This window comes from Larus michahellis, chromosome 18, assembly GCF_964199755.1.
Source record: "Larus michahellis chromosome 18, bLarMic1.1, whole genome shotgun sequence".
Taxonomy (NCBI): Eukaryota; Metazoa; Chordata; class Aves; order Charadriiformes; family Laridae; genus Larus; species Larus michahellis.
Window position 1 is genome coordinate 1,719,971 of NC_133913.1, and position 23,361 is coordinate 1,743,331.

Consider the following 23,361-nt stretch of genomic DNA (forward strand, 5'->3'; position numbering starts at 1 on the left):
GGATCCCGGGGAGGGGGGGGGCGGGGGGCGCTGGAGCCCCCCAGGCGCCGGAGCCAGACTGCTGGCGGGGGCGGGGGGGGGCTGTTTACTTTGGGGCTGCGGCACCCAGCCAGGGGAAGGCTGGCAATTATGTTAATCCCTTAACCCCTGATTGCCTCCTCCTTCCCCATTAGGTGGGCAAACAGTTTTAGCAGCGGGGGACAAGATAGGCCATGGGCTACATAAACCCCAGGCCCCGGCCACCCAGTGCCACCCGCCAGCAGCATGCCGATGTCCCCAGCCGTCCTCTGCCTCCCGATGTCCCCGGCCACCCTCTGCCTCCTCGCTTCCCTCCTGCCCCTCGCCTCCGGCTACCTCTGGGCCTGGATGTACTCCTTGCCCCAGCACCTGCCCCACGAAGCCACGCTGGGCAGAAGCGCCGGCCCCGGGGACAAACTGGACGAGGTGAGTGGTGGGTGGCACCCCCCGGGGGGGGGGGTTCCTGGGGGAGAGGAGGAGGAGGAGGAGGAGGATGGGGTGCCATAGCAGCAGGGGTGGGAGCAGGGATGGGCGCCGGGTTTACAGGCAGGGGTGGGAGGTGGGTTTGGAGCAGGGTGGGAGCAGAATTTGCAGTGGGGGTTGCAGCAGGGGTGGGTGCAGGGGGTGGGAGGGGGGTTTGCAGCCGGGGTGGGAGCAGGAGTGGGATGTGAGGGTGGGAGATGGGGTGGGATCTGGGTTTAGGAGCAGGGGTGGGTGCCCAATTTGCAGCTGGGGTGGATGCGTTTGCCTTGGAGCTGCGGCAGGGCAGGGCTGGGCAGCTGTTAGCGTGTGTTAGACCCCCCCAACACCGGCTCAGACTTGCCCCCCCCCCCCCCCCAAGTTTAGGCAGAGTCCCTCCAAGGCAAACACATGCAAAGGGTGGGAGCCGGGGTGGGTGCAGAGTTTGCAGGCAGGGTTGTGGCAGGGTGGGAGCCGGGTTTGCAGCAAGGGTGGGTGCAGAATTTGCAGTGGGGGCTGCTGCAGGGGTGGGTGCGGGGGCGGTGGATGGGTTTTCAGTAGGGTGGGCGCAGGGGTGGGTGCAGAATTTGCAGTGGGGGGTGCTGCAGGGGTGGGTGTAAGGGTGGGAGGTGGGTTTGCAGCAGGGTTTGCAGCAAGGGTGGGTGCAGAATTTGCAGTGGGGGGTGCTGCAGGGGTGGGTGTAAGGGTAGGAGGTGGGTTTGCAGCAAGGGTGGGTGCAGAATTTGCAGTGGGGGGGTGCTGCAGGGGTGGATGTGGGGGTGGGAACCGTGTCGGCAGCCGGGACGGCAGCAGGGGTGGGCTCTGGGTGCAGAATTGGGAGCGGGGACGATCCCGGGGGGGGCGGCGGGGGAGCGGGGGGGGCCGGGAGGGAGCGCGGGCGCGGCGGGCGGCGCCGGGCGCTCCAGTGGCGCAATCGGTCAGCGCGCGGTACTTATAGGGCAGTACGCGGAGCAATGCCGAGGTTGTGAGTTCGAGCCTCACCTGGAGCAGGATTTTTACGGGCTTCGGCAGCCGCTCTTCCTTGCGTATCCCTGCACCGGGTTTTCTTTTCCCGAGAGAAAACCCTGGAACCCCTGTCCGGGGGGGTTTTCCCGCGGGGACAAGTGTCCCCAGCTTGGCAGAGCTGCTCGCAGCCTTCAACCCACCTAAAACCTTCCCACCTCCGGCCCTGTTTCACTTCCTAATGCGCAAACAGGCAGTTTTTGCCCCATGCTGCTGTTTCTGGCCTGGGATGGGGTCGGGGATGGGGTCTGGTCCCCTGAGGTGCTGTATGTCCCCCATGCAGGTGACGGCGTGCAGCCCGGCCACCCCCTGCGCCCACGGGCACTTCTGCGATGAGCACTTTGGGCTGTGCCTGCCCCGGCGTCCCGCGGGACAGTACTGCCGCCGCGACACCCACTGCGCCCACGGCCTCCTCTGCATGTTCGGGAAGTGCCAGCAGCCCGTGCCCGACGGGCAGGAGGGTGAGCAGGGGTTGGGGAGAGGGGGGGACACAAGGGGCAGCCCCCCCCCCCCCCAGCCTCAACCCTGGGAACTGGGGGACGTGATGATGATGGGGTGGGTGCCGACATCCAGCATCCCCCCCCCGCGATGGGGCAAAGCCAATGGGTGCTGGGCGCATCCAGCCACATCCCTGTCCCCCAGCCTGGGGACATGTTGGGGTCACCCTCCCTCTCCCCCAGCCTGGGGACAGAGTGGGGGTCCCCCCTCCCCTAACCCCGCTTTCCGCCCCGCCAGGAGCCCGGTGCCGGCGGGACGAGGACTGCGGCGCAGACAGCTGCTGCGCGCGGCAGCACGGCGAGCGGGTGTGCCAGCGGCGGCTAGCGCTGGCCCAGAGCTGCCACGTCCCCCCCGGGGGTCTGGCCTTCAGCATCAACCAGGTCTGCCCCTGCCAGGCCGGGCTGGTCTGCCGGGCCACCGCGCCAGGGCGAGAGTGAGTATGGGGACCCCCGAGCTGGGGGAGGGCAGTGGGGGACACCCGGGTCCGGATGGAAACGGGGCTGGGACCGAGGTGCCACCGACGTCCCCGTGTCCTCTCCGCAGGAAGGCGTTCGAGTACTGGCCGGAGAAGAGCGAGTGGAGGTGCCGGCAGCCCTGAGCCGGCAGCGCTGTATTTATTCCCTGTAAATAGCGTGTCCAGAGCCGGCCAAGCGCCGAGAAACCCGGCTGAGCACCGACGCTGAGCCCGCCTGCCGCAGGCGCCCGTCACCCCAGCAGCGGGGCGGCAGGAGCCCCCCCGAGTCCCACTGCGGGTCTTCGCCCCTTCCCAGGAGCCGGGCAGGTCCCAGTTCCGTCCCCATCTCAGCCTCACTGAAGGTCCACCCCAGGAAGAGACATGGGGGTCACTGCAGAGCTGAGTTGTGCACGGTCTCAGCGCTGGCCCCAGTGGCTGCGGCCCCCATGCACATGTGCCCCCCCCCCCCGCGCAGACCCCACCAAGCACCGCCGCGGGGCAGGTCTCACTGAAATGTTTATTACAAAGAACCAAGCGAGCGGGGCGAGTCCCCCCACACACCAACGAGAATAAATAAATAAAATACACTTTGTTGGGTCTTTTAAATAAAGTTTGTGGAGTGACATAAATACAGGACGTCCCTCTGCCCGCGGGGGGGCCCACTGCCCGGACCCCGGCCGCCGTGGGGGCGAGCACTGGGGCAGGTGGGTCTCAAAGCACTTGGCAGGCAGTGACACCGAGTGTGTGTGTGTGTCCCCCCCCCAAAAAAGGGGAAACTGAGGCACACAATGGGCAGAGGCAGTTTGGCAGCGGCAGAGCTGGGTGCCCCCGCGCCCCCCCCGACCTGGGCTGGCAAGGCTGGTGGTCTGGGTAAGGCAGTGATCCCGGGGACCCCCAGCATCACCCCGGGGGGGCGGGGCAAGGGTCTGCCCCATAAGTGGGACGAGCCCATCCCCACGGCGAGGGCTGGAAGTGGGGTGTCCCCACCCCGCCATGGTGTGGTGACCCCCGCAGAGGTGGGGGGGGACGAGGGACGCTCCAGGGCGGGCGCAGGAGAAGGCAGTGCCCCAGGGTGCTCGGGGTGGGGGGGGGGCAAAGGCAGCCCTGCTGGGCAGGGGGGGACGGACAGACAGGCTCACGGACGGACGGACAGACGGACACAGCTGGATGGGGCGAGAGCGGACAGGCACGGCGGGGGGGTTGGCACAGGGGGGGCTGGGGGTGGGAGAGGCAGGACCCTGGCGCTGCCCGGCACACCCCGGTGGTCCCAGGGAAAGGGGGGGCAGGGGGCGGCACAGGGCCCCCCAGGGCAGAGGGACCCTCTGGGTGCTGCCACGGCTGCGGCAGGCCAGGGCTGGGCAGCTGTTAGCACGTGTTAGACCCCCCCCAAAACTGGCTCAGATTCCGCCCCCCCCCCCCAAATCCAGGCAGAGCCCCTCCAAGGCAAACACATGCAAACTGCCCCCCCACCCCGGGCAGGCAGCACCCCGGGGCTGGGGGGGGGAACAGCCTGGAGCACCCCGAAGCCCTGCAAACACCACACACGCATGCACACCCCCCACCCCCCCCACCCCCCGATGCTGGGGGGGGCTGTGGGTCGCAGCCCTGCAGGGGTGCAGTGCCGGGCTGCAGGCACTGGCTGGGGGCGCGGGTGCGGGGGACGGACCGCTGGCAGGGACCCCCCCCCCCGCCTCGACTGCCACCACCAGCTCAGGGGTCCCCCTGCAGCCGGGTGGCAAACAGCACCATGGAGAAGCGGCGGCACCCGGGCCGGGGGGGGGGCAGCCAGCAGGCGAGGGCTGGGTGGGGATGTGGCCCCCCCAACCCTGTGCCCGGGGGACGGGGCCACCCCGGCTGCGGGCAGAGCCCCCGGGGTCCCCTTTGGTCACTTGCTCTCCCTGTGGGGCGGGGAGGGCCCGAGGCACCGTGAGATGCTTGGGGGGGGGTGGCTGCAGCAGTTGGAGGGGGAAGACCCCCCCCACACCGAGGAGCGGGGCAGGGGGAGCCCATGGGGTGAAGCGGGGGCTCCCCACGGCACGGTTGGCCACGCTCTGGGGGGGCACAAAGGCAACCGGTGGGGGTGTCCCCCACCCCAAAGCCAGTGCTGGGAGGGGGGGAGCCATCCCCTGCCTGCACCCCCTCACCCTAACGGATGTAAACGTCCTGGCCCCAGCCCTCCACGTCGCTCTGCTCGAGGGTCTCCGGCGGGTCGGTGCCATAGCGGTCCTGGCCCTTGGCTCGGTGCTGGTGGCCGGGGGGGCCACGGGGTCCGGCACGGGGGGGACCCGACGGCTCCTCATCGCCGGGGTCCGTCTCGATGTCCATGCAGCAGGAATCGCCGGGCTCCGTGCCGGCCGAATCCCGGCTGCCCGGGGTCTCCGAGTCAAAGGTGTCCTGGCGGGACAGGCTGCGGGGGGCCGGCCGGGCGGGTGGCGGGGGGGGGCGACCCTGCCCGTGGCCCCCCACCTCGCCCGGGCCCTGCCGGAGGTGGCCGGGCTCCCCCTCGCGCGGCGGCTCCCCGGGCACGAGGTACGGACCCTGGTTAGGAGAAGCAACCACACCGTGCAAGGAGGGACGGACGGACGGACGGGGGGGTTAGTGGGGGGGTGGGTTAGCCGTGGGGGTGGCGGGGGGCACATGCGCTCCTGCCCAGCCTGGCCTGCCCGCACCGCACCGCTCACTCAGGACACGACGGCGGCAGGTCTCAGCCCGTCGCCAAACGGTACCGGGGATGGGGGTGGGGGTGGGGGGGCAGGAAGGGGGTGATGGGGATGGGGGGGCGGGGGGGGAAGAGCAGCGCAGGGAGGGCTGCGGGGGGGGTGGGGGGGGTTGGCGCGGCAGCAGCGTCCCGCTCGCTGGAAAAATTAGCGACAGACAACACAGGACAGACGTCCCTCCTCTGCCTCCTGCCCCAGGGGGTGCTGCGGCTCCCCCTGGGCTCAGCACCGTGAAGCCCACCGTGGGAGGGGGGGCTCTGCACCCCACTTCCAGCCACCCCTCGCCCACACCAGGACACCCCGTGAGCCCTCAGCACTTCCACGGCCCCCCCAGAGCTCCAGAGAGACGCGGGAGGGGGGACTCTGGCACCCCGGCAGCCCCCAGGGAGGCACAGAGGGTACCCCCATACCCAGGGGGTCTTGGAGGGGGCAGATTCCTGGGGGGGTCCCAATTCCCGGGGGGGGTCTGGGCCTGGGATGGGGCACAGACCCCCGGGGGACCCTGACTCCGGGGTTGGCACCAGTCCCAGGCAGGGAGCGGATCCCCAGGGCTGGTTCTAGGGATGGCCCCAATCCTGGAGGTCCCCAGGGTGGCCCCGATCCCAGGGGCGTCCCCAAACCTGGGGAGGGGGAGCAGGTCCCCGGGGGGGGGTGTGATCCCAGGGACGGTCCCATCCCAGGGGGCTGCAGCTCCCCAGGGTGGCCCCAATCCCAGGGGTGTCCCCAAACCTGGGGAGAGGGAGCAGGTCCTGAAGGGGGGCAATCCCAGGGACGGTCCCACCCTTGGGAGACTGCAGCACCCCTGGGGGGGCCACAGGTCCCCAGGGGGGGTGATCCCAAGGATGGTCCCACTCCTGAGGGGGGGGGCCGCAGTTCCCCGGGGCATCCCCAATCCCAGGGATGTCCCCAGCGGTGGCGGGGCTTGGGGGGGGGGGGGGGGGACGGGGACATCCCCGCTGCCGTCTCACAGCGCGTGCTCCTCGAGGGGCGTGGGGGGGCTGGGGGTGGTCTCGGTGCCCCCGCGCCCCCAGAGGCCCAGGTTCCTGCGCAGGGAGGTGAGCACCTGTACCTGGAGGTTGGAGACGGGCGCGGGGCTGGCGGCCAGGGCGGCCGTGGCCATGGTGCGGTTCAGCAGCGGGTTGGGGGGGTTGCTGCTGGGGGGGTGCGTCGCCTTCCAGTAGGCCTCCAGGTACTCGGCCAGGTGCTCGCAGGCCTCCTCCAGCTGGTTCTCGTCCAGCACGATGTCGAACATCTCCTGGGGGCAGGAGGAGGCCATGGGGCAGGGCGGGGCAGGGCGGGGCAGGGCAGGGTGCCTGGACCCGGGGTGGAGCCGATGGACCAGGGCGGGGCCGATGGACCAGGGTGGGGGTCAATGGGACAGGGTGGGGCTACTGGACCCAGGGCAGAGCCTACGGGACAGGGCAGGGCCAATGGGAGAGGGCAGGGCCACTGGACCCAGGGCGGGGCTACCGGACACAGGGCAGGGCTACTGGACACAGGGCAGGGCTTCTGGACCCAAGGTGGAGCCTATGGACCAGGCTGGGGCCACCGGACCATGGTGGGGCTACTGGACCCAAGGTGGAGCCGATGGGACTGGGTGGGGCCAATGGACCAAGGCAGGGTCAATGAGAGAGGGTGGGACCACTGGACCCGGGGGGGGCTACTGGACCCAGGGCAAGGCCAATGGACCCAGGGTGGAGCCTATGGACTAGGGTGGGGCCACTGGGACAGGGCGGGGCTTCTGGACCCATGGGGGGGGCAACAGGAGAGGGCGGGGCCAATGGGACTGGGTGGGGCTTCAGGGCCCAGGGTGGGGCCTGTGGTCCCTGCTGGGGTGGTGGGAGGAGCCTGCAGGGGCGGGGCCTCTGACATCACTGTGGTGGTGGGTGGAGACTGGCCACGAGGGGGCTACAAAGGGGTGGAGCCCAGGGGTGGAGCCCTGGGGTGGGGCAGGGCGGGGCACACTCACGGGCGGGCACTGGGCCAGCTTGTCGGATGCCACCATCTGCACGTTGAGGTGCTTGGCCTGGGACTTGCCCCGGGACTTCACCAGCCGCTGCAGCACCTGGGGCAGGAGAAGGTGGCCCGGGGTGGCCGCAGGGACCCGACCTGCCACCGCCTGGCCCCACCCATACCCCCCCGGCACAGCCCCCCACCTGCCCCGGGGTCCGCGCCCACCTTGGGGGAGGTGATTTTGATGTAGACGATGATGGGGGCCAGGGACGTCTTGGCCAGCTGGGCCGGGTGGTTGATGGTGTCGGCGTCCAAGGCCACCAGCTGCAGCGTCCGGGCCAGCTCGAAGATGCGCTCGGTCTCGCTCTGGACCTCGGCTGCCAGGGCAGGGAGACAGCAAGGGTCAGGGGGACAGCGGGGGGGGGACGGGAGGGCACATGGGGGCTGTGGGGACAACCATGACAAGGGGAAGGGGATGGGGACAGGACCAGGAGGGGTCTTGTACTGGGACTTGGCCACTCCAATGTCACTCCACACCCAGGGACGGGGGGGTTCCCTGCAGAAGGGAGGTGGCAGAGGGCTCCCAGCGCTGGCACCGTCTGGGTGCGGGAGGGGCAAAGCCCCCCCCAGACCACACGCACTTGGGGAGGGGGGGTCAGATGGAGCTGTGTGACCAGGGTGTCCCGGGCCCCCAGACTCTGCCGAGGTTGTCGGGGTGGCCAGGCTCCGCGGTGCCCCAGAGCCTGGTCACAGCCAGGCTGGGAAGGTGGGGATCCAAGGGGACACGTCCCCCTCTGCCCCCCCCACCGCGGGCAGGGGGCTGCCAGGGGTCCCGGCGGGTCCAAGCTACATACCCAAGACATCTGTATCAGGAGCAGGGGAGGAAGGAGCAGCACGGAGGGGAGGAAACCCAAAGGAAAGGAGAAAGAGGAAAGGAAAGAAAAACACAACAGAGAGAAGATAAAAGGGGAGGAGGGGGAGAGAGACTGAGTCAAACCGGCCGGGGGGGTGGGCGCAGGGCCCCGGCCCCCCCCCGGTGTGAGTCACCCCATGGTGGCGGACCCCCACGTGTCACCCCCCCGAGCTGTGCCCCGGCGCGGGGCGGACGAGCACCCCGGGACGGACGGGCTGGGGGACGGGAGGCTGCGGGGCTGATACAGATGGAGGCTTGGGGGGTGGAGGGGGGTGTCACGCTGCCCGGCCGCTGTGGGGGGGTCAGCGTGGGGCGGCCGAGCCGCCTTACCCAGGCTGGAGCGCGTGCTGGAGCGCTCGATGATGGTGTGCTTGCTGGGGTTGTTCAGGACGGAGCGCTTGGCCAGGGAGATGTCGGCCGTCACCCGCGTGATGGAGATCCTGCGAGACGGAGGGGGCACGAGCGGGTGGGGGCAGCAACAGTGGGTGCAAACCGCCTCCTCCCCCCCCCATACGCAGCCACCTCCCTGGGGGGCAGAACGGGACCCTCCTTCCACCCCCGCCCTCCCACCCCACGCACGGGGCTGCCCGCAGCTGGAGCCACAGCACTCCTGCTCCTCGGGGCAGAGATCCCCCCCCGATGGCAGGGACCATGGGGCAGGGCTGAGGGTCCCCCCACGAGTTTAGGGGTCCCCCCATGGGGTTAGGGGTCCTCCACGGTCTTAGGGGTCCCCCCATGGTCTTAGGGGTACCCCCATGGGATGAAGAATCCTCCATAGGGTTATGGGTCCCTCCACAGGATTAGGGGTCCTCCATGGGGTTAGGGGTCCTCCATGGGGTTAGGGGTCCCCTATGGGGTTAGGGGCCTCTCCATGGGGTGAAGGGTCCCCCTGTGGTCTCAGGGGTCCCCCCATGGAGTTAGGGGTCCCCCATGTGGTTAGGGGTGCCTCCATGGGATTAGGGGTCCCCCCGTGGGATTAGGGGTCACCTTGTGGGATTAGGGGCCTCTCTATGGGGTGAAGGGTCCCCCTGCGGTGTTAGGGGTCCCCCCATGGAGTTTAGGGGTCCCCCATGTGGTTAGGGGTCCCTCCACGGGATTAGGAGACTTCCATGGGTTAGAGGTCGCCTACGGGTTTAGGGGTCACCCCATAAGATTAGGGGTCCCCCCATGGTTTTAGGGGTCCCCCATGGTCTTGGGGGTCCCCCCATGGTTTTAGGGGTCCCCCCATGGGGTGAAGGCTCCCCCGGCCACGCAGCCGCCTGTCTCACCTGCCGTCAAAGCGATGCTTCAAGAAGTCAAAGAGGGCTTTCTGCATCATGTCCGTGACCTGGGGAGGGATGGAGGGAGAGCGTGGGGCCAGGGTCCCCCCTGTATTCCCCCTGTATCCCCCACCCCCACCCCTGTGCCCCCCATTTCTCACCTCGTAGCCCTTCAGCGACGGCCCCACCAGGATGATGGGCCGCATGGAGGGCACCACGTCGTACGGGGGCACGTGCTCGGCCTGTGGGGCAGAGCGGGGCATTAGCAGGGCCGGGGGTGGGGGGGGGACGCCGGGGGACGCTCGGCTTCGCCCCTGCAGGGGCAGCTCTGGGGCTGGGGGGGGGGGGGGCTGCAAGCGGGGGGCACCCCACCCCCTCCCCGCGGGCCCTCCCGGGGGGGGTCCTGACGCTACTCACCGATTTCTGCTTCTGCTTCGCTACGTCCCGAGAGGCCGCGCGGGGCCGGGGAGGGGGGGGCGAGAGAAGACAAACAAGGCATGCGTGTTATCCGCGGGCGCGGGGAGCGGGGGCACCGAGCTGGGCTGGGGGGGCTGGGGATGTGCGTGTGTCCCCGGGGGGTACCCCAAGGGATGCGCGTGTGTCCCCCCCGGGGGCTGCCCCAGGGGATGCGTGTGTCCCCCCCCGGGGGCTGCCCCACGAGCGTGTTTCACACGAAGCATCGCCCTGCTTTTTGGTTAATTTGGGGTAAAGGGGGGTCTGAGGGGCTCAGAGAGCGGGGATGGGGGGCAGCGGGGGACAGCTTGGCCCCCGCAGGGTTGTTCGCCCCCCAGAAGCACTTGCAGCCCCCCCGCCCCGGGCTGTGGTTGCGCCCGAGCCCCCCCAGCTTCTGCCCAGTTTGGGGGGGAGGAACAGTCCATTCCCATCCGCGGGGGGAGGCGAGACACCGGCCGTGCTGGCACACACCATGCGCACACTGGGGGACCCCCGGCCACGGGGAGGGGGGGGGCCACAGGCTGATCCATCCCATGGACCACGGGGGGATGCAGCCACGGACTGATCCATCCCCTGGACCACGGGGGGAGGCAGCCACGGACTGATCCATCCCCTGGACCACGGGGGGGATGCAGCCACGGACTGATCCATCCCCTGGACCACGGGGGGAGGTAGCCACAGACTGATCCATCCCCTGGACCACGGTGGGGGGGATGCAGCCACGGGCTGATCCATTCCATGGACCACGGGGGGGATGCAGCCACGGACTGATCCATCCCCTGGACCACGGGGGGAGGCAGCCACAGGCTGATCCATCCCCTGGACCACGGGGGGAGGCAGCCACGGGCTGATCCATCCCCTGGACCACGGGGGGGATGCAGCCACGGACTGATCCATCCCATGGACCACGGGGGGGATGCAGCCACAGACTGATCCATCCCCTGGACCACGGGGGGAGGCAGCCACGGACTGATCCATCCCATGGACCACAGGGGGAGGCAGCCACAGGCTGATCCATTCCATGGACCACGGGGGGGATGCAGCCACGGACTGATCCATCCCCTGGACCACGGGGGGAGGCAGCCACAGGCTGATCCATCCCACGGACCACGGGGGGAGGCAGCCACGGGCTGATCCATCCACTGGACCACGGCGGGGAGGCAGCCACGGGCTGATCCAACCCCTGGACCATGGTGGGGGGGATGCAGCCACGGGCTGATCCATCCCACGGACCACGGGGGGAGGAAGCCACAGACTGCCCCCCCCCGGGCTCATGGGGGACAGCCCCGCTGCCCCGTCCCCTGCAGACGCTCATGCCCATGCTGCGGCGCGGGGACACGCCGTGGCGGCGCAGGCAGGTTGCTCGGGCAGCGCGTGGCCCCCGCCAGCCCTCCCCAGCAGTGTTAGGGCAGGCAGGGTGCAGCAGGCGAGCACGGGCCGGCGGGTGCCGTTACCTTCCTAAAGAAGGGGATGCGCTTGTTGTGGGCGGGGGGGGTGGTGACACTGCTCACGCTACTCTTAGGGGAGCGGTGGGTCTCCATGGCCTCCTCCTCCTCTAACTCATCGGGGTCAAAGGCAAAGCTAGGCATGTCCAGGGCACCTGGGGACGGAGGGGCAGCCGGAGCCGGGGAGAGGGGAGGGAGAAAAGAAGAGTGATAATGGCGATGGAAGAAGGGAAAAATGGAGATGGCGGGGGGGGCCGCTGGGAAGAGCGGGAGGGTGGTGGGGATGGGAGAGGGGAGAAAGAAGGGAGAGGGGGTCCCCAGGGGAGGGGGGGGTGCACCCGCCTGCCTGCAACCGGGGGCGGAGGGGCCGGAGCTGCGGATGAGGTGGGGGTTTACCCAGCTTGGGGGAGGAAGGACCCCCCCGGGCTAGACCTGCCCCGCTCAGGCCAGGGGCTGGGGGGACCCTGGACACCCTTACCGCTGGCCGGGGGGGTGGGCCGGCGGGTCCCCATCACCACATCGCCCAGGCTGGAGCTGGAGTTGTCCCCCGATTTGCTGGATGGGGAGAAGCACAGAGAGGGGGACGGGGGTGAGGGTGGGATGGGGGGGGCCATGGGGAACCGGGGGGGGTCGGGGACGAGCCTCACCTCGAGCTCAGGCGGTTCTGCCTCATCTTCTGCTCCTGCAGCAGCCGCATGTTCTCCAGCTTGACGGGGCTGGGGATGAAGCCCACCTCGCAGCCCTCCTTCACCAGCCGCCCGATCCACCAGTCGTTGTTGTACTTCTGCGCCGGGGAAAAGGAAAAGGGGGGGGGGGAAACACCTGAAACCCCCAAATGCCCACCCCCAGGGCTGCCATCCCCAGAGCGACCCCAGTCCCGTGCCCCCCTGCCGGTCCCCCCCAGTCCGCTCCCCACCTCCTTGATGTGCAGGAAGTCTTTGGGCTCGAAGCAGATGGCCATGCCCTGCACCGGCATGTCGTCGCTGGCGGATGGGTTGTAGCCGACGTTCGTCCGCACGGCAAATGCCACCGGCTTCGTCTGCCAACAGGAGAGGGCTCAGCATCTTCCCCCCTGCACCAAAACTGCAGAGACCCCCACCCCACCCCCAGCAAGAGCAGGTCCCCCCTCGGGCCAGGCAGGTGCTGGTGGAACCGGCCGGGCAGCGGGGCTGGCTCGGCTCCGATGGGCACCGCGGTGCGGCCACTCGCCGGAGCTGGGCTGGGGACACTGTGGCCACAACACCCTGGGAGCTAATGAGGGGCTCGTTAGGTAATTGCCCTGGATCCACAAGCGAGGTGCGATGTGTTCTCAGCCAAGGCAAGGACCCAGGCATCCCGGCTCCCAGCTCCACCCAGTAGACCCCACTGCCTTCCCAGTGCCACCCAGTGATGCCGAGACCACCACTTCAGGGGACAGGATGCCACGGGGATGGAGGGCAGGGGTGAGACCAGGGGGGTCCCCATGCCAGGGGTCAGCCCCTTCCCCCAGTGGGTCCCATCCTGCCAGGGCCGGGGGGGTGGCAGGGGTACCTGCCTGCAGCCGGGGGGGGGCGAGGGCAGGCAGGGGGGTCTCCAGCCCGGCTCTCCCACCTTGGCTTTCTCCAGCTGCGCCATGGCCTGGCGCTCGGCCTCTTTGCGCAGCGCTTCCCGGTCCTCCTCCAGCGACACATCCGAGTCCGAGGGGCGGCTGGTGTAGGATTCCGCCGAGCCCTGGGAGAGCAGGGAGAGGAGTCAGCCTGTGCCATCCCCCCACAAAAGTGGGGATCCCAAGCCCCACACCCCACCCCACAGCCGTCCATTGCCCCCAGGACCCCCTCGCTAGGGCTGGTGCCCATCATCATGGCCTCTGGGCACGCTGGGGACAAACCACCCCATGAAAGCTGCCTCCCCCCCAAGCGGGGCAAATCCTGCCCGGTGTCATCCCGGCGGGGTTACGGCAGGCCGAGGGCCGGCACAGCTGTTCCCACTGCTCCGGGAGGGAACGTGATACCGAGCCGGTGCCTGCTCCCATCCCGCTGCCGACGGGCCTCTCGTTAGAGCCGGGAAGGCAATGAGGACCCCCCCCCATGCCCGCCCGCCGCCCCCCAGCTGTCACCGACCCGAGGGGAGGCCAGTGGGGACATCACCGTCCCCCCCCAAGGGGTCCCACGGCAATGTGGACAGGGCGCTGTGGGGTGACTCGGGGTCACCCCAGGACAAGGCTGGAGCTGGGGTGGGGTGGGAGGCCCCCTGCTCACCCCCCAGCCCCTGGGGCCAGAGACTGGGCGGGGGACAGCGGGGACACCCCGGGCTCCTCCAGCCCCAGGGCAGTGGGTTCTGTGGGGGACGGCGAAGGCACCAACCCCCCCCGGGGGGTCTGCTCCCCCCCAGCCCCTCTATAATCCCCTAAACCCCAGCAGAGCCCCCCAGGAGCCCCCATCCCCAGTTTGCCCCGTCCTTTCCCAACACCAGGGAGGTGGGGGCCGCTCTCCTTTGCACAGACCCCTACCCCCAGCTGTGGGGCAGCAGCCCCCCAGGGGACCCCCCCTCCCCAAAAGCCATGGGGCAGAGATTGGCTGCCCCGTCTCCAGCTGCTGTTGGGGGTCTGGCCCTTCTTGAGCCCCCCAGCCCCATGGTGAGACCAGAAGGGCCTTTGGGAGGGTCACCTGGGGTCCAGGCACTGTGCCCTCACCCCACAGACCCCCATGGGTCCCACCAGCTCCTGGGACCACCCTCTCCAACCCCCCCGGAGGCAAGGGGGACGCTGCACCGAGGGCAGAGCCAGGACGGGAGGGTGCTGGGGGCCGTGTCCCGGGTGCCGGGGGGCTGCGGGGCTGAGGGGGGGGATGCTCACCGGGGCGGCGGGGTGGTCTTTGCCGGCTATCTCCATGGTGGCAGGGCCGGGGGCGAGTGGGTCGGGCGCTGGGCTGGGGCACCCGTGGGTCAGGTTTCAGCCCTGGGACGTTCGCAGCCGCCCCGGGTATATTTAGCCCGGTGCCGGGCAGGGGGTGGGGGCCGGGGGGGGGCCGCAGGGGCCGCTGCCAAGGCAGCAGGGCGGACAGGGCTGGGGAGGGCGGCTTCGATGCCAGCTGGGCGATGCCAGGGCTGTGTGCCCTGCCTGTCACCCCAGGAGGGGCAGGGAACCCCTGGGGGGGCTACAGGACCCCAAATGCTCCCAATACGGGGGGGACGACTCCCCCCAGCACCCACCGCAGGGCAGAGGGGGGACGGGGGGCACAGCCGGGTCTGGCTCAGCCATCGCAACGCTCGCACTCCCCCGAGACTGGGCTCGGTTACAAACCTGGACCCCCACCTCGGTCCCTGGGGGGACAAGGACCCCCACGGGCAGGCACATCCCCCGGGACCCCCCAGGACAGCTGCTCCCCCTTCTCACCTGCCGGACGAAGCTGTTGGAGGTGGTGTCGGACGAGGTGCTGCCATCCGAGCGCTTGAAGCGGCTCTTGCGCTTGCTGTACTTGCCCTGGGGAGAGGAGGGGGGGGGCAGGAGGGGAGCGCTGGAGCCCCAGGACTTGGGGGCAGCTCTGACCCCCCAGCCCCAGCTGCCAGGGATGCTCCATCCCCCTCTGCCCCCACCCCGAGAGCAAACCCAGCTCCTGGGGGACAAGAGAAGGGAAACTGAGGCAGGGACCTGGCATCGCGCCGGGTGGGCTGGATCTCCGATCCGCATGGGGAGGAGAGGGGGCTGGTGGGGCTGATCGGATTTGGGGGAGAGCCTGGCTGCAGCCCCCAAAATCCATGCCCCCTCCCCCAGCCAAACCAGAGCCCAACCAGTGCCCTGGGGAGGTGGCCGCTATGGGGGGCACCCCACGCCTGCCCGTGTCCCCACACTGCCACCCCTGTGCCCAAGCCCTGCACACGCATGTGCGTGTGTCCCCCCCCAAGCATGGGCACGCTCTGTGTAAAGGAGTGCACACATATCTGCACCCCCGCGCCCACCCCCGCCAGCCGGCACCCACCCTGAACCCCAACGGGACCCCCCCACTTCCTCCAGTGTCTCTTGCTGGGGTGGACTGGGGGAGACAGGGATGCCCCAGTGCCCCCCCTGCAGCACCTCCTGCGGGTGGGGGGGATATCGGAGCATGCCCCGGGGGGGGACGAGAGGCTGGGATATGCCGGGATGAGTGTGACTGTCACCCCCCCTCCCCGGTGTCGCAGAGGGACAGCTGGGCCCAGCTGCCACCCAGCCCAGGGATGGGTGGTCTCCACGCCGGGCAGCACCGGGTATTTTTAGGTCCTTCGCCCCCGGTCCCCCCCCGGTCCCCCCCCCATCCACCGTTCGCAGCAGGGAATGGACGTGGCTGGGCTGAGCGGTGAAGGTCCCTGGGGTGGCGACGGTGGCCCCGTTGCTGGTGGGGGGTTCACTGCAGCCACCCAGGGACACCCCCCCCCCCCGCCCCGAAGGTGGGGGAGAGACACCCAGCCCTGCCTGGCTGGATGTGGCCAGGGCCTGTGTCTCCATCCCCCGTCCCCCCCCCAAAACTGTAACCCCAGCTGGTCGACGCTCCCCAGGTCAGCACAGAGGAGGAGGGGGGCTGTCCCCATGGGGGTGTACAGGGGGCGGGGTGGGGGGGACACACGACACAGTACCCAGCCAGACCATGAAAATGAGCTGCTCCACTGGTCCACGGTGTCCCCCACCCCACTGGGACCAGCTGGGGGCACATCCCTTTCCTTCCCCCCCCAGGGTGAAAGGGATAATCTGGGGGCGGGGAGGGGGGACACCACCCCAGCGGAGTTTTCCCAATTCCTAAAAGTTTCCCGGTGCGTGCAACACCCCATCGCACCCACCTCCCCCCCCCCACCCCGGGGTGCTCCGGGGGAGCAAACCCCGAGGCGGGGGGGAGCAGTGACACAGCAAGCAGCACAGACACCCCCGCCCTGCTCCATGCACTCCCCAAACCTGGGGGCTGGACACCCCCCTCCCTGGGATGCTTGGTGTTGGAGGAGGGGGGGGACTGCATTTGGGGTCCCTCCTGGGGTAGCGTGGTCATGGGTGGGGGACACCGTGCTTTGCATGCTGAGGGGGGGGAATCACCACCGTTACGGGGTGGAGGGCTCGGGATGGGGGAATTGATGGGGCTCACCCCCCCACACCCCGCCCCGCCATGCACCCTGGGGCTGTGGGCGATGGTACCGCTGCAGCCTCCCCCCCACACACCGTCCCCCGTCCCCAAATTCCCGGGGGTGTCACCTGGAGGGTGGCGTTGTCAAAGACGTCCATCTGGATGTCCTGCGTGGAGCTGTAAGGGGTACGGGCCATGCCGCCTTCCCGCACCATGGAGCTCGCCGGGGTCGGCGGGTTTTGGGGTGGGGTGGGGGGACGCACACACACCCCCCGAGAGGGACAAGACGATGACGATGACGATGGAGCCCAGGCCTGGCCTCCGCCGTACCGGCCCCCGCGGTGACGGCGGCCCCGGCGTGCAGCGAGCGAGAGGAGGAGGAGGAGGAGGAGGAGGAGGAGGAGAAGGAGGAAGGAGGAGTGGGGATGGCGGCAGGGGGGGACGAGGGATGGCGGGCAGCCGCCTCCGCCGCTCCCACCGCCTTCCCGGGAGGGATGGGGGATGTGCCCCCCCCCCTCTTCCCAGGTAGGGTACCCCCAAAACGACTCTTTCCCCTGGGGGAAATAGAGGGGGGGGGTGATGAGGATTCCCTCTCCCCAAATGGGGGGGGCACAGCGGTGCTCACCGCGGCTTGCACACCCAAGCCTTTAGCCTGGAGCAGACTTGCTTGCTGGGGCTGGGGGGGAACCCCAAAGTGAGATGGGGGGGTACACAGGGCACCCAGCCTGTTCTGTGGCTTGGGAAGGGGGGGACATGCAGGGACAGCTGTGCCCCCAACCCCAAATGGGGCTCTCAGGATAAGGCTGCCCCTAAAACTCCAGCTTCTCCCCCCTGGACCCTCCCCAGCTGGGATCCCCAAAGCCTCAGAGTGACCCACCCCCCCCCCCCCGCCCCCGAGCCACTCTGCTCCCCAGGAACATCCACCCCCCCACCCCCCCCCCAACCCATCTGCATGCCCCATGTGAAGCATCCAGGGAAAGCATCCGGCAACCCTGCGGCAACGGGGGGAACGCCCGGGGCTGGTGGACCCCACGTGCAGTGGGGAAGGGGCTGCACTTGGCCCCCACTGCCCCCCTGCGAGGCTGCAGCTGCCCCCCAGGGACCCCAGCACCGTCCCTGCCTTCTCCTGCCGGGGGTCCGAGGGGCAGACCGCGCGTGCTGCTGGGCGAGGGCCGCTGGCAGCCTGCACGGGTGCTGGCGTGTGCCGGGCAGGACGCGACTTGCCTCTGCCCCCTCCCCAGGGAGCCCCCCGATAGCCTCCTCCCCAGGCAGGACCCGGCTGAGACCTCCCGCACTCATCTCACGGCAACTGCGCCGCAGGAGCCGCCGCTGCCGGCTGTTGGAAAGTTAAAAATTCCTTGCCCCCTCCCTGCTCCGCGCCAGCGGGTCTTTTCCTGCTCCAGTCCCAGCTCCCGCAGCTGTGGGACAATGCGCTGGGGGAAGCGGGACAGCTGACGCCACATTTTCCATTATTAGCCCCCATCCATCACCTACGACGGCACTGGCGGGCGCTTGGTGGCAGCCGGGCAGGTGGGGAAGGGAGGTTTGGAGGGGGACGAGCTGCCCAAGGTCACGCAGGCTGGCACCACCGACCCCGCGACACCGAAACCCCCACCGTGCCCAGCTCTGCGCCTTGTGCCTGGCCAAGCTCCGGGTGTCGGGGCTTCATCCACCCCCAGCACCAAAGCCTGCCCACCTCCCGCTTTGCCCCCCTTGCCCAGGCCTGGGCCACACGGCCGACGCAGGAGCATCGGGGGGAATGCGGGGGGAGAAGAAGGTGGCAGTGAGGGCGTTTTGGGGAGGCAGCGCCGGGTGCCAGGGCAGAGGCAGCGGGGGCCCTGCCAGCGGGGAGCCTGCCCGGAGGCGGAGGGCGAGCGCACCATTCCCAGGCAGCTGCGTGGGAGCGTAACGCAATTACTGCATCTCCCTCTTCCCGCTGACGGAGCTGCTCGGCTCCCCGGGCTCCCCCCCCTCGCTGCTGCCTGCGCTGCCAGGGGCACAGCCCCCCGCGGGGGCTCACCGGTGCCAGCTCTGCCCCTGCTCCTCGGCGGGCACAGAGCTACGGACATGCCCGTCCAGCGCGGGGGTGGGACGGCGCGGGCAGAGGAGGGATGGGAGGTCTCTCCGGACCTCTCTGGAGGGGCTCGTGCACCAGCAGCAGGATTGTTCCCCGGGGTTGAAACCTCTCCTTGAATTTGGGGCCAGATCCGTCTCCTCATCCCTACCCTCCCTGGAAAGCACGGAGCGCAAGGTGACGCTTCCACAGGGCTCGGGGACACGCACCCCGTGTCTCACACTCACCCTCCCGTCTCCAGCCCACGCAACCGGCCAAAAGCTCTGGAGGATGTCGATTTCCAGCGGCAAAACCCCGGAGCCGGTAACTAAAACCCAGCCGCTCTCCTGTCTCAGGAGCCTCCAGATTTTGCTATTTGTTTTATGAAAATGATGAGTCAGTTTTTAAACAGCAAAAGCCTGTGTTTATCTGTGTTTTTCTCTCAAAATGAACCAAAAATCTGTTGCCACCGGCTCCTCTTCTCACGCCATATGTTAGACTCTGCTACGGCCGCCAGATTCAAAAAGGAGCCGTTAGCATCTTGTCTTGGGTGTTTAACGAGGCGCCTTGGGGGGCCTTCACTCTCCAACCACTCGCAACCTTCAGCGGTCGAAAGGAAGGAAGGAAAAGAATTGCTGCAAAATGATGAATTTGGGCGCTATTTAACACTGGGGTGGTTAAAAAGCAACACTGTCGCTGCACAAGTTTGCTTTAAAGTGGGAATCGAGTCACAGAGAAACCCCTGTGTTTTTAGGCCAGTTACAATCTATACGTTACGATTTTGCAAGCTTTCCCTTCTTCCAGGAACTCGTCACCAATCTGTTCCTGGAGGGGCTCCAGCACTTTTCTGGGTCGTTTCTCTGACGCCAGGGACGCCAGTTGCCACCGGGCCCGTTTCAAGCTCACTACGGCTTTTTCTGGGGAGGCGCTTCTGGCTGGGAGAGCCACGAGACGCCGCTCAGCCTCGGTTTTCCAGCTGCAAACGATGCCACCGGCACGTCCAGACCTCACTTGTGTCTTTGACTGCAAATTGCTGGGAAAGGAAAATGCTTCCTGCCAACCCCAGCCCTTGCTGCAGCCCTGTTACTACCTGTATTAACAGGTTACTTCATCACAAAACACAAGTGCCCCCTTTTCTCAGCAGCGCCACGACCCAACGACCGCAAATGAAGTGGAACTTGATCCACATGTGGAAATGAAGCAGGACGCCAGCTCGCTGCTCTCCTGCACCAACCTCGGGACGTTCACGCCACCCTTTAGGGTGACTTCTTGGGAAACAAGGAACGACCGCAGGCGAACGCTGGAGAAACGGACATCCCACTTTTTACTAGGAAAAAGCAATGGGATGACGCTGCCGTTAAACTCTTCCCAACCTACGGCTGCCTGAGTAGGGTGAGGAGGGACAACCTGTGCCCAGTTTTCCTGGGGCACAACGAGGTGCCTGAAGCGGGGCTGGGGACAACCTCCTGCCGCCCCTGGTGTGAGGGGAGGCCCGAGGGGCCTGTGGGCCCGGGTGCGAGGGGAGGCCTGCGGGCCCTGGTGTGGGGAGAAGCCTGTGGGCCCTGATTGCAGGGGGAGGCCTGTGGACCCCGGTGCAGAGAAGGGCCTGTGACCCCGAGTGCGGGGAGAGGCCTGTGGACCCCGGTGCAGAGAAGGGCCTGTGACCCCGAGTGCGGTGGGAGGCCTGTAGGCCGCCCGTGTGAGGTGAAGCCTGCGGCCAAGGCAGGCCTTGCACCCCTGCCCGCCCCACGCAGGCCCACCGGCGGGGAGGGGGCATCTCCCCAGCTCCCTGCAGCCCCCCAGCCTGCCCCTGACCCCCAGCTCCGGCGCAGCGGCCCCCAGTCCCCCCCCCCCCCCATGTGCCTCCCGCAGCCTCCCCGACGCCACCGCGCATGCGCCGAGCCCGCCCGGCCCTGCCCACGGCGCAGGCGCGGGCTGTACCACCCCGCGGGGCCGGGGGGGGGGAAGCGAGGTGGGAACGGCGTCTCTTCTCCGCCGTCCCGAGCTGGGTCCGGTTCCGCGTCCGCCCTCTCACCCGTCTCACCGCCGCGGCTCTCCTCTCGCCGCCGTTCGGGCCACCCCGGAGCCGCGGGGACGGAGCGGGGCGGGCGCGGGGTGGTACGTGCCGGTCCCCGCGGCGCTGGCTGTGGGCGGGGCCGCGCCCGCCGCCTCTTCCTCTCCGCCCGGCCGCCGCCATGAGGTGAGGGCCGCGTTTCGTTGTCCGCCCTGCCGGCCCTGCCTCGGCCACCGGCGGGGAGCGGGGGCGACCGGCGGGGTGGCCTCAATAGCGGGGGATGCCCCGCCGCGCTATGGCGGGGCTCTGGGCCCTGTGAGGCGGCTGCGGCCTCCTCCGGCCTCGGGGGAAAATGGCGGTTGGGCCGCCCTGGGGAGGGGGCGAAATGGCGGCCGGGGCCCAGGCGCAGGGGTGCGGAGGGAGGGAGGGGAGCGCTGAGCGGGACTGGCCTCGCTGCTCGGGGGCCCTGTGGCCCTTGGCTGGTCCCCCTTTCCCCGTCGTGCTGTTCCAGCAGCGCGGTCTGTGCCCGGCGGGCTCCCTGGGGGCTGTCCCGGGCCTGGAGGCCGTCCCGGCCGCGGGAGGGAGCGTGGCGCTGAGCTGTGTGCGTGGTTCATCCCCAGTATGCTCCGGCTCCAGAAGAGGCTGGCCTCCAGCGTCCTGCGCTGCGGCAAAAAGAAGGTCTGGCTGGATCCCAACGAAACCAATGAGATCGCCAACGCTAACTCGCGTGAGTGGTCGTCTCTCGCCCACGGGGCCCTGCCATGCGTCGCTCGCGTTGCCCGGTGGAAGAGGGATGGGTTAGTGATATGGGAAGAGGCTTTTTGACTAGTTCCGTACAGCAATGAGGCAGGCTGAGGTAAAATTCTGGCATTTGAGCAACTGCTTTGCACTTCAAAGGACTTGCAAAGCTCCACAGTGCACTGACAACAATGAGTGGAGTGCGGGTGTTCTTGGTAGCGAGTTTAGTACGCGGTGTCCTGTGAGATAGCTAGTGAGGGGTGAATGGTAGGGTAAAAGTGCAGCTCCAGTAGGATGAGAGGCTTTGGGGGAAAGTCTGGCTTGTCCTTTGCATTGGAACCTTTCCATACAGCCTGGGTGTGAATCTGTACTTGCCTAATGTGTTCTCTCATTGCGCATAAGGTGTTGAACATGCAGTTTCTTTCCACAGGTCAGCAGATCAGGAAATTGATTAAGGATGGTCTGATCATCCGCAAACCTGTCACCGTCCACTCTCGTGCCCGATGCAGGAAGAACACCTTGGCCCGCCGGAAGGGCAGGCACATGGGCATCGGTAAGTGCTGGCTCCCAGAAATGTCTGTTTTGCATGGTATGGGGTCCACCTACAAGCTTATATTGGGCAATGATCTCCAAGAGTCTTGTGGCAGGGCCTAAAAATACATAGTTTGTATGTCAATAGTTTACTTATTGAAGTAAAGAGAAGGATTAAACTCTCCAGCAAAAGCGCTTTGTTCAACTTGCAGAGATTTGGCCTCATTCTCTTCCTGTTTTCCCTCTCTAGGTAAGAGAAAGGGTACGGCCAATGCTCGTATGCCCGAAAAGGTGACCTGGATGAGGAGGATGCGAATTCTGAGGCGCCTGCTCCGCAGATACAGGGAGTCCAAGAAGATTGACCGTCATATGTAAGCCTGCTGTGCTGCGTCCAGCTCTGGGTCGCGTCTCTGCACACTTAGATACCCCTGTGTTGCTGTATGCAGCTTCCGCAGCCAGCTCCTTGCTGTGCGGCTGGGTGAAAAATAAATCCTCTCCAGGGCGCACAGCTCCAGAGAGCTGCTCCAGAGTAATCCTGGCAGTTCTCCAGACAAGCCCTCTGCCTGCGCAGAGGAGGGAAGAGGCAGCGCAGGAGCTTCGGAGTGACCCTGCTCCTCGCAGCCACGCTTGCGTGTGTTGCTGCTCTGTGCCGGGAGGGGTGCAGGGCACCTGGAAGCTGCGCGGTGGTTTGATCTCCCGGGTGGCCTCATTGACAGTCCGTTCCGTTCCGTTAGGTATCATAGCCTGTACCTGAAGGTCAAGGGCAACGTGTTCAAGAACAAGCGGATCCTGATGGAGCACATCCACAAGCTCAAGGCAGACAAGGCTCGCAAGAAGCTCTTGGCGTAAGTGCTGCCCGGCTGTTACGATTTGCTCTTGCAGTTTGTGGAATCAATTTTCTTTAAATAACTCTACAGGCAGGTAATTCCAGGCGGCTGCTGCCACTGGTGGCTCTGTCTGGAGCCCTGGTGAAGAATCAAACCAAAACTGGGTAGGGCTGGCTGGAAGCAGAGAAATGGGCGATCCTGGCAGAGCTTGGTGCGTTCCACCGCAGGCGTAGCAGATGGTGGTTGCCCATAGAGCTGTAAACTGGTAGATCTACTGATCCAGCCACTGGGATCTGTAAATGATTGACAAGGGGAGGTGAGGAGGCATAAGAGCCAATGGATTTCAAAACGCTGCTGGGTGCTTGGTGAAAAAGCCGGTATCTTAACCTTGGTGTCTCGTAAAGCTGTGTGCCCCCAGCCAGCCCGAATGGGGCAGCCCCTGGAGCCAAGAACCCCTCGGGGAGGGCAGCAGGGCCCGGTGTCCTTCCTCGGGGCTGAGCAGGACCACGTTGGAGCTGTGGGTGGCCCATGAGCGCTGGAGCAAAGCTCACTTCAGCGGCTGGTTGGGTGGACCAGGCTCCTGTAGAGCGAGAGGAGACCAGGGCTGGTTAAAGGCTTTTTTCGAGGCTGTTTGAGGCGATTCCTGCGCATTCATGAACTCTTAACTTCTTGCAGCGACCAGGCCGAAGCGCGCAGGTCCAAGACCAAGGAGGCTCGTAAGCGCCGTGAGGAACGTTTGCAAGCCAAGAAGGAGGAGATCATTAAGACCCTCTCCAAGGAGGAGGAGACCAAGAAGTAAATGCTGGCTGTCTTGTGTACATAGTGTTTTCCATCCACAAGTGGTCAATAAAATGCCACATCCAGGACTCCTCCCACGCAGGCTTGCGCTCTCGCTCTCTCCGGGGTTTCTGGAACCGGGAGGGAAGGGCTGGGGTAGAGCTGC

At 67.6% G+C, this 23,361-nt stretch overlaps 2 protein-coding genes and 1 non-coding gene across 6 annotated transcripts; 2 read left to right on the forward strand and 1 right to left on the reverse strand.

Moving 5' to 3' along the window:
- Positions 1 to 1,396: 1,396 nt before the first annotated feature.
- Positions 1,397 to 1,487, forward strand: TRNAI-UAU (transfer RNA isoleucine (anticodon UAU)). The gene is given in 2 exon segments: positions 1,397 to 1,434; positions 1,452 to 1,487. It is a non-coding gene; the product is annotated as a tRNA-Ile (tRNA).
- A 2,947-nt stretch (positions 1,488 to 4,434) lies between these two features.
- CACNB1 (calcium voltage-gated channel auxiliary subunit beta 1) lies at positions 4,435 to 17,015 on the reverse strand. 4 transcript variants are annotated; one of them, XM_074561931.1, is made up of 14 exons: positions 16,384 to 17,011; positions 14,566 to 14,652; positions 12,783 to 12,902; positions 12,109 to 12,231; positions 11,840 to 11,976; positions 11,671 to 11,747; positions 11,202 to 11,347; positions 9,456 to 9,536; positions 9,304 to 9,362; positions 8,366 to 8,475; positions 7,348 to 7,499; positions 7,139 to 7,234; positions 6,239 to 6,424; positions 4,435 to 4,990 (listed from the first exon to the last, which is right to left on the reverse strand). In XM_074561931.1, exons 1-14 carry the CDS (start codon positions 16,468 to 16,470, stop codon positions 4,598 to 4,600), a joined length of 1,854 nt encoding a protein of 617 aa, XP_074418032.1. In that variant the 5' UTR covers positions 16,471 to 17,011; the 3' UTR covers positions 4,435 to 4,597. The 4 variants fall into 4 exon arrangements, with proteins under 4 accessions (XP_074418032.1, XP_074418034.1, XP_074418035.1 ...); XM_074561933.1 differs by lacking the exons at positions 14,566 to 14,652; positions 16,384 to 17,011 and adding an exon at positions 14,026 to 14,163; XM_074561934.1 differs by lacking the exon at positions 4,435 to 4,990 and having other exon boundaries at positions 5,282 to 6,424; positions 16,384 to 17,015.
- A 3,253-nt stretch (positions 17,016 to 20,268) lies between these two features.
- On the forward strand, positions 20,269 to 23,293 carry RPL19 (ribosomal protein L19). The gene is made up of 6 exons (XM_074561951.1): positions 20,269 to 20,508; positions 20,943 to 21,049; positions 21,491 to 21,613; positions 21,842 to 21,962; positions 22,326 to 22,436; positions 23,094 to 23,293. The coding sequence occupies exons 1-6, from the start codon at positions 20,504 to 20,506 to the stop codon at positions 23,215 to 23,217; spliced, it is 591 nt and encodes a 196-aa protein (XP_074418052.1). The 5' UTR covers positions 20,269 to 20,503; the 3' UTR covers positions 23,218 to 23,293.
- Positions 23,294 to 23,361: the final 68 nt, after the last annotated feature.